General features: G+C 37.5%; 1 protein-coding gene across 2 annotated transcripts; it reads right to left on the bottom strand.

Annotated features, from left to right (window-relative positions):
* Positions 1-1,027: 1,027 nt before the first annotated feature.
* Positions 1,028-3,683, bottom strand: LOC102228688. Of its 2 annotated transcripts, none has more exons than XM_023331425.1 (3): positions 3,574-3,683; positions 3,418-3,499; positions 1,028-2,018 (listed from the first exon to the last, which is right to left on the bottom strand). In XM_023331425.1, the coding sequence occupies exons 1-3, from the start codon at positions 3,598-3,600 to the stop codon at positions 1,291-1,293; spliced, it is 837 nt and encodes a 278-aa protein (XP_023187193.1). In that variant the 5' UTR covers positions 3,601-3,683; the 3' UTR covers positions 1,028-1,290. The 2 variants fall into 2 exon arrangements, with proteins under 2 accessions (XP_023187193.1, XP_005796006.1); XM_005795949.2 differs by having other exon boundaries at positions 3,418-3,476; positions 3,574-3,663.
* Positions 3,684-9,947: the final 6,264 nt, after the last annotated feature.

The following is a 9,947-nucleotide window of genomic DNA, read 5'->3' on the forward strand; positions in this document are numbered from 1 at the left end:
TCAAGCTGCATGTCAGGAAACTGCTTTTGGTACAGATTCAGTTTACCATGCACTACACGTTTCAACAAATGAGAGCCGCTTGCTGTACTAAATATAGTCCTTGCTGCAGCTTGCTTTTCTTTACCCTCTCTTTAAGCATTTTAGTGTGCCAGCCATCATTAAAAGCAAAATACAAAAACCTTTTGAACACATTACAAAGCATTATTGATTAAGGTTAAGGTGGTGCCGCATCTCAAAGCACATCTGCGCCAAGCAGAGATTCTGCTCCCCCCCTTCCCAATTCTTTTAGAACCCTTGTTCAAAATATTCCATGCAAGCTTTTCTCTTTAAATTAAATCCAACATCACATCATAGCTTCAAACTCAGTGTCCTCTGCTGCCAAGTGGTCCTCTTGTTCTCCCTGCCTACCCGGTGTCCTTTGTGATGTATTGCTGCTCTTGTCGACTGCCTGCCTTCCTTCCTGCTGCTCATGCACAGTTGATTGCTTTACTTTGTTCTGCCGCTCATTTCCTCACGCCCCGTTCCAAATGACTGCTCATAGTCCCGACTCCCTCCCTTAGCGCCTGATTGATTGATTTATGGGGGTCGATCAGTGATAACCTTACCCACCTGCCACCTCACATGCTCAAACTCTGTAGGCAATTAAAGACAAAGGCTAACGGATGGACTCCTTTTCTATTAATCTTGTGTAGGAAATATGCAAAGGCACTATTGGTCTGCACTAAAACAGTACAAAGATCAATTTCTTATCTTCTGATTCGTTTTAAATAAAGCCAGATGAAGGAAAATGCCACTTAAAAACCATTTAGAGAAATTAGGATATGTACCATTAGTACTCACAGATTGTTAGACTACGGGATTTGTGAAAGGCCAACCCTCTAGTAAGCAACACCTGTTTAAAACATTGTGAGTCAAAATGATTTGTACCCACTAGAACCAATAGATGGCACTCTGGTAGCATAGACTTCATTGACTCATTTATAATGAGAAAAAATAAATAAATAAGAGAAGCATTGACAATTTGGAACAATTTTATATTCAAGAGAAGGTGTGATATGACTTGTTTTGGAGTTACAGATGAGAAAGCAACAGAACATGAACTTGTACAGATATAAGGCTGCACATAAAGTTGCAGTAGTGCCTAAACACTTGCAGAAGAAGTTATGTTAACCCACCACCCACACATACAGCCCTTAAAATGCCTGTTAACTCATGTCACAGTGACACTATCTGACAAGACAGCTGTGCTATACGTCAGGCCCTTTCCTTCACACTCATTTCAAGAGCACCTTACTTTGTTTTTCCCAAGCCTTGTAAGATGGCTCTACCTTGAATAGGAGGCCTCACACCAACTCTCCCGTGTAGATTCTTAGCAAGATGGTCAGGGTGCTTGACCACTTTCCAAAAGCCACGCACTGGAGCCCAGCCACGCTGTCTCTGGAGGAAGCGAGCAGAATGCAAAAGGGGAACTTTAGGGTTAATTCCACTTTGGTAAGCGGCATGACCCCAGGTTAGCAGCGGGGCATGTCCAGTCAAAGGCATGCCACGTCTATTTGGGGCAAACTCGTCACCGGCAGGGTTGTTTTTGCTGCGTCTGAACAGAAACGGCTTTCTGTGACCTTGAGGGTGCAGATTCATTGGGTCAGGACGGCTGGAGGCTTTGGCGAGTGTTGGTAGGGCAACATGGTTGACCTCCTCCAAACTGGACTCAGGCTTTCTGTCCAACAGACCTTGAGGAACGCCGAATATTTGGTCAGCCATCTGTCCCCTTAAGGCTTGTGGGAATGGACCATGGCTAAACGGAAACCTACCAGAGTCCCTGGCGTGAGTTCCTATATACCGAGGGTTATCAGAGGGGGCTTTCTTATGATCATCTTCATAAGAGTTCATATTAGATTCAGTTGGAGGCAGGTGATCAAAACTAAAAGTTAAAGGAGGCAACAAATGAACAGCTGGTGAGGAAAAATCAGGGGCTCCATGGACTCCAGGATACTTCAAACCCAAGGCAGCTGCACGAGCTGGAAGAGCACAAAGTCAATACAGGCCAAGTTAATCTTAAAGACATAAAAGACGAGACGGACCAGACCATTTAGTTGACAGTCAAACCAAAACTAATTCACTCCACTATCATACAGTTGTAACTCAATGAAATGGAACAACATTAATTTAAATAATTCTATAAAAAGCAGAACTCAGTTTCATCATACAAAGAGTAATGTATGATAATGGCTTATTGCTAATGAAAATCCAAAATGTTACTTTTCAGAAAACTTTCATACTGTATATAAAAAAAAAGAAACTGAATTTTTATAACCTCCACAGTCATGGGGACAGATTGCTGCTTTGACAATTATCAAGCATGCAGTCACTGATTCTGCATGGCGAGGGCAATCCACAAAAGGTCTTTGCTAAGCAAGCTGGATTTTCAGGTTGCCATTTCCAGTAGTAATAAAGTTAAGAGTGGAAGGACACATTTTGACAGGGGGTAAAAAAAAAAAGTGTCACAGATAATGTGGATAACTACTGCATGGAGAGCGTCGTGACAGTCTATTCAAAAATTTGAGAGATCCCTAAGGCCTGGACAGTGGCTGGATTTTTTAATGTTCACAACTATTGCATTCCTTGTCTTCTGCTATTCTTTAGCGGGGATACTGTCAGAAGTGATTTACCTAGGTAAGAGAAAAAGGTTTGGGTCAAAAGTATATTAGGGTACTACTGTGCTTGACTCACCTTCCAACTTGCCTAACCTGAGACCCCATAGACGAACTATGAGGTCTTGAGCTGAAGACTGCCAATAAAGCAAGCTGGACTTTAGCACCTCAGCAGAGGAAAAGGCTGATCACCTAAAAGCCACACTGCCTTGAAGCAGTCATTAATTCAAGAGGAGCTCTAACCAATTAAGTGCATTATTTTACAGTACAAGGGCACACGTTTCAGCAAGCCAACATATCTGCATCAGTTTGATTTTTTAAAGAATATTCTGTAACATTAATTCTCAGAAGTGCATTTTAGGTTTCAATTTACTTCAAGACAAACAAAATGAACAAATAATTTAAGTTGCCGTGTGTAATGATAATTAGTGTAAAATATCAGCTTGAGTTGAATTACTCTAAACTAAATTGTTATTTTCTAATCTATTGATGTGGATCTGTATGTTGTGATTCAAATAAAATAAATCACAGCCAATTTTAATGTACACAATATATCCAGATTAATTATGCTGATTAGTAGAAAGTTGTCCAAGTAAGGTAAGCCAACTGCATTTTGTCATTTATTTTATAGAATTCCCTCATCCTGAGCAAGCATGTGGCAACATTACTTATTCTGTTAGCTGTGTCATTATTTTAAAATGTCAAATATGCCCACTAATTGGTAATTATTAGTAATCAGTGACAGCAATTAAAGCAAATTACATACCTCTCGCTGTTTTAGCACAATATGCACCTCCGGCTGATACAGAGTGAAGTACAGCAGTGCTGGAAATGACAAAAATAAATAACTAAAACAAAGTGTTGAAGGTAAAAAGCACAGCTGTAAGAAGCTATGATTGTTTCAAATTAAAGCAAATCATACCTGAGAAGCCACCAGAGGAGCACACATTTCTGGACTGTCATAGTAATCTCTGTGACAGCAGAGTTTTGCTGACTCACTCTTCACTCTTGAGCTGTTATTGCAGCCGATCAGAAGACTAAAACCCAAACCTGGGCTTGATTTGATAATTATAGACAGCTGCTAATCATGGCAACCTGAAGCTAACCAGTCAGACAAGAGAAAACTGCTTCATCACAGGAAATTAGATAAAAACAATGTCATTTTGAATAAAGTGTCAGTAATATGGTCAAAAACAAACATTAAAGTTTAATATTTATTCATTCTGGTAACCTTCCACACAGTGCAACAACAGTTTTCATATTTTAGTTAGAAAAATAAATCTTTAATGTTGAATGTATATATGATTCTGTGACCATGAAACATCTAATCAGATCTTTACACTGCAAAAGCAGGTAACTTATTAAACTTTCTAACCCCCCCAAAAATGAAAGTGACACTTTCTGCATGATTACCATAACTGTAATAACATAAAATGATCTCATTAAGTTTGACCTCTTTCATTTCATGGTTCAAACAACAACACAGCATACATACATCAGTACTATTTTAACTTTGTTTTTCACAGACATCTTTTAAATAAGTGCAGTTCTCGGTCTTACTTGGGAGATAAACAAGCAAAGCTTGGATCTCTGCAGCTCCTAAATACTAACAATGAAGATGCTGAGACTGTTAAGCTTTTAATATTCAGCCAAATTATTTCTGTCAGGAATGACAAGCCCAACAGGGCCTTGATTCAATTCTATAATTGCACATTCACCTTTAGCATGATCCCATACTTGGGTAATTAATAGTTCTGGGTTTTATTTAAAGTGTCCTTTAGCATATAATGGATTCCAAATTGGTGGCAATGTTCAAAGATGTGAGCGGCTAAGGAAGTTTTGTGATTTTCCTAACACAGAGTCCCTCTGAACCAATCTTTGAATTTTGACTTTTCAATTAAAAAGACTCTTTCTTCTCCTACTCACCTGAAACAGCCACATTATGATTTTGCTAAATTATTGCATACTTTTTAAGTAAATAATTTCAACAGAACAAGTCAACGAAGAGGTGCAATATCAAGCCATGCATATTTCTTTTACATATGCCATATACATTAGTATGGAGCCCTCTAGGACACGGGGGATTTTTTTTTCTTTTGTGTTATCTTGCAAAAGTTTTGCATTTAGTCCCAATAAATTAAAAAATACACCCTATTCTATTTTGTAAATAGACGCAGTGATAACAAATGTTAATTTAAAAATGTACATATGTGCAACTTTAAAGAGCCTCAGTGGACATACAGTATATTTATACATTCTTAACTCTTTGGCGGAGAAAACTGGTAACTAAAAAATAGTCCAATTAGTCTGGAAGTTATTTTTTTTTATTTCTTTCCTTCTTACAAATGGTTTCTGTCATGTTTATGTTTTAGAGTATGAATGGAAAAAGCATTTTTGACTTGTTTTGCTTCTGGAATTTTGCACATAAGTTTGTGGTGTGTTTCTATCCTTAAAATATATATATATATAATATGAGTTATCTCACAAACGAGAAAACAAAAGCCTTACGAAAACCTTGTATTGTAACAGAAAGACTTCGGTATTCAAGATGCCACACAAACTGACTAGTATCAATTATTACGAAGGAACACAAGAACTGTTGCAAGGGAATGTTTGGGAAAGTATTGGGTGGGAAAACAATGCTTTTGCGAGGTAACACAAAATAAAACATTTCCCCCATGTCTTCTAGGGGGCTCCATACATTAGAAGTTTACAGAATTAGATATATCTTTATTTTTATTTGTCCATTTTCTTCTATATTTGTTTTGTGGCAGAAAAAATGGACTGTAGTTTTAAGTTGTAAAGAAAACCCAGCATCTTGTACAATCCCGATATACAAAGGTTGTAGAATAAATTGCTACAGAAATAGGAAAAAAAAAGGTCAGCTTTTCAATTTTGCTGTTTTCTGCTAAAGTGAATTCTGGGGGACAATAGAACCAGTGCTGTCTTTTGTTGTCCAGAAGTGTCCCTTAGCCAAAGAGACAGTTATAATGAACCCACGCATCTTTGGGGATGCAGCCAGTTCCCTGAACTGAAGACAACAGCATGCGTCAGACCTAAAAAGGGCACTTTATACTTATCCTGAGTGGATTTTGATGTAAATGCTTGCAGATCACAGAAACCTTAAATTTTCTTCCCTCATTTTAATCTTCCCTTTCAGCTCACAATAAGCTATAAAACTCTACATAACTAAAATAAAGTCATTTATATTTCAGATAAAATTTATTGATGTCAAGAGACAGATTTGATTTGATTTATGAACACCAATGTCTTTGTATTTGATATTTGCTGAAGCTAAAGGAGCACAATGCCAGAAACAGTAAGAATCCTTCAACCAGCCATCAGATGTAACCTTTCCTTTCACCTAGAAGACCGTCTGCCTGTTGTTAAGAGACTAGACTTCTCTTGAACTTTGCAGTTTGACTTGTCAGTCTCAGTGGAGTTCCCAGGATTGAGTAAAACACATCCACTCATTCAGACAGTACTGCACGCATAGTAGAGGTGCTGACACGTCCATCAGCGAGGTGACTGCATCGGCTTTGTGTTTGTTCCAGGAACACTAAAATAGACATTTACCTCATGTGGATGAGGTTGAATTGCTTGACACACTGCCTCTGGAGGCTGGTGACGGTAAACAGGGTCAGCAACAAACTATCAGTGCTCCACCTCTTGACCCCAGTCCCATCAGCTGCCTCCCATCATCACCTCTGGGCCTCATTTGTGATGATCAGGAGACCCATGAATTATCTCCACCAGAGGTTGACACCAACAGAGTGCGCTCACTGGACTGCCAAGTGAACTCTGACACAACACTGTTTCCATTCCAGCGTCTTTCAACTAAAAGGTGCAATTTAATGCTTTGCAATGAGCTCCATGAAACCCCCCCCCCAAAAAAACTCACATTTGTTTTGGGTTAATTTCCTAAACTTGTGCAAATATGTATCAGAATCAATTAGGCCTATTAATATACAGTCCTCAGAGGATTCACATCAAAGCACACAATCCAATTAGGAGTGTTTACTGTTTAGATTGAAATGCTCAGCGTTCCGCTCTTAAACCCAATCCGCATATCTGTAAACAGTGTTTGCCAGAGTGTCTTTACCAGTGGGGGTGTGTAGGCGTGTGTGTGTGAGAGGTTTGCATGTAGAACCGGGACAAAGATAACAGGGACAACATATGCAGCCATGTAATCTTCCACATGGCTTTGTGCATTTATTTTCCACATTAGTATACATTAAAGAATCCACCACTGAAACTGTCACACAGAAATAGAGTTTATTATTTTTGACTGTGAAAACGTCTTGAAAGAAAACAGACAAAAACAGTACATAAGCATAAAAAATAAGGTTTGTTTATTTTCTAATACTCACCTTTTGAGTCCAGGCATGATGGCAGTTTTAAAGGCAGTAAAATTTGATATAATTTTTTTGGTTTAAACTTCTTGTAATTGTCAATGCATAGTTCTCTGATTACAACAGCCTACTGAGTGTTGCACCCTCTCTTCTGCAGCACTGAGCCATTTCTCATGTCTTCGACCTTTTTGGCAAATCCGATGTTTTTGTCGGATTATGCAAGTCATCGGTTAGCTTTCCACGATGACCAAAAGAGAGCACATTTTTGTTTATAAAACAAAAACAAAACAAAACTAAAGTTGTGGCTTGGAGATGTGAATTATTTATGAGACGAGCGGTCTCCTGCAGGCTTAGACACCACTACCAAACAGCAAAGCAGTTTTTCAGATTCCTAATAACTTTACAACAAATACAGAAGCAGAAAAGAACCAGAATGCTGTGAAAAAGGCATGGAACAGCTAAGTGTAGTTTTTATTTTACGTAAATAGACAGAATAACTCGGTCTTATATATGGATTAATATTCATTATTATTTGTGAAGCAATAGTAGTAACACATTTTTCCTGTAAAGGAACGTGATTTATTATTATGCACTATTCAATTTTGCTAAAAAAATAATTGCGATATAACTGTTTTTAATTGCTATATAGATGTCAATTGTGATCAAGGCACACTTTTCTTATCTTATATTAAATACATTACATCATATTACAAACACTGATGTTCCAATGATCATTTTGATTCAGTATAGTGTGCAGCTCTACTTTTAAATTGTTTTTTTTTTTTAGGTTGCTTTATCTTCCGACTACATCCATTCAAAACATGCATTTTACAAACATCTACATTACCTCTTGAAGTAAATATTAAGTTACTTACCTAACAAAATAGGTCAATTTCTGCTTCTGCTTCAGAGTAATATTTTGTCATGAGTTACATTTCCCTTTAGATGTTTTAGTGCTTTCTCTAGTATTTTTAGCAATGTCGTTAAAGCAGAACATTACAGAAAAAACAGTTACAGAGCTTAGTAAGAAAATAAATAGCTACCAACAAAGCTTTGTTTGAACTGCAGTTAAGGGATAAAAAACTGCATCATCTGTTAATTATATTCCACTATTTACTTTTTCTTAGAAATTGCAATGAAACATAAGTAGCTACTGTAGCAGATTTACAGCATGTTTAGTAGAACTTTGCTTTTATTAAGCAGATTATTTTTAAACTAATTTCTGATGTCAAACTGTTACCAGCACAGCCATAATGTAAATAATACACATAGATGTATAAACTTGCATGTTGTAGGCTGAGACCGTATTTAAAATTCAAACTAATTTTCCTGCACAGTTCTACCATTTTAATGCTGCCTACTCGTTCCCTCTCTTAGCAAAGAACATACTGAACTCTTTGAGCTTTAGGGCTCAAGCTGCCTCTCAAACATGAATAGCAATCAGCACAGGGAGCAAGGGAAATGAAGATATGAACACACTCAGAGAGATCAACTTTTCTTTAAAGCAAATAGCTAAAACATGCTCTCGATGAAGTACCCAAAAATGGCAGAGAATAAATGCGTGCAAGAGGAAGCAAACGATTTGTTTCTTTTACCAAACAGGCCATTCCTTCAGCGCAGCTCCTGTTCATTTTACAGCCATTTTAGACTTCTGCAGGCTGCAGGCTTGCTGAGCCTGTAATTTGAGACGACAATTAATTTAGGCCTTTCTGGAACATTTCTCTCTCATCTTTTAAACAACATAGACTGCTGCCTGCAATCTGTCCCTTTCTCCCCCCTGTTTTTCAAAAATTAGAAAACTTTGCAAAACAAAATAAGCCCAGCAGTATAATTAACAGTGACACTGCTGAGATTGCTCCTTCAGATTCCATTCCAATTAGGAAAAGAAAATAGTCAGCAAGTATTGTTTGTGATATCACCCAAAAAATGCCCCTTGTGGTTGGTTTCTGCATGCGTGAAGGGACTTTTATTGAGCCTGCAGTTGGTTGTCAGAAAAAAAAAAAACAAAGTGTGGTGCCATCTCAAAATATCTTCCTACTCTGGGCTCAGTGTCAGGGATTAATTAGTTATGTTTGGATCACACATGCTAAGAAACTCAGGCAAGCTAGTAAGGAGAAGGAAAAGGAGAGGAAAGATGAATCAGTTGTGCTGTCTTCCTTAAAGTGGTTCTGATATCTAAGAAATGTAAGCTACTTCAAGCATTTTGATGACTGTACTTTCTGGCAGCATGACATGTTTAAGTAAATTACATGTCTATAAATGCAATAGTGCTGAAAATATAATCCTCTTCCTGGGAGAAAGACTTGTATGGTCTTGTTATATGAATAAAGAGATGTACAATAAAATCATTTCACACACCCCAAAAATTGTTAAACTTTAAAAGCCCGTAAACTCTAATTCTGTCCACCTTAATGTGCCTCGAAAATATGTATGTCTATAGAAACAGCTCAGATGGCAACATCTGCTGAAATACACAACTGTGGAAAACCATCCCATTGGTGGAGTGGTGGTGGAATTCAGTGGCGGGATCATCATGCTATGGGACGCATTTTTTTCAACTGAAAGCTGGTCAGAGTTGTGGTGAGATGGACAGAGCTAAATGCAGGCCAATTCTGAAAGAAAACTTGTTAGAGTTTCCAACACAGTTGAGACTGCTTGTGCAGATTCACTTTCAGCTCCAAAATGACTTAATTTATTATCATCTGTAGCCTCATATTTTCTATGTTCATATTGTCATATGAATTTATTCTAATAAATCATTTTGCATTACTATTGCCTGATTCTTGCTTAATGTTACCTGTTTTAGAAGCAAGTATTTTTACTTTTGTGTTGTATTTTAATTAAAGTTTTAATTATTATTCAACACAAATTCAACTAAAATACCCAAAACCAATATTTCTGGTGTAATACATTTTATAAGCTTTCACTGGGAACACAGCTTTTG

This window comes from Xiphophorus maculatus, chromosome 3, assembly GCF_002775205.1.
Source record: "Xiphophorus maculatus strain JP 163 A chromosome 3, X_maculatus-5.0-male, whole genome shotgun sequence".
Taxonomy (NCBI): domain Eukaryota; kingdom Metazoa; phylum Chordata; class Actinopteri; order Cyprinodontiformes; family Poeciliidae; genus Xiphophorus; species Xiphophorus maculatus.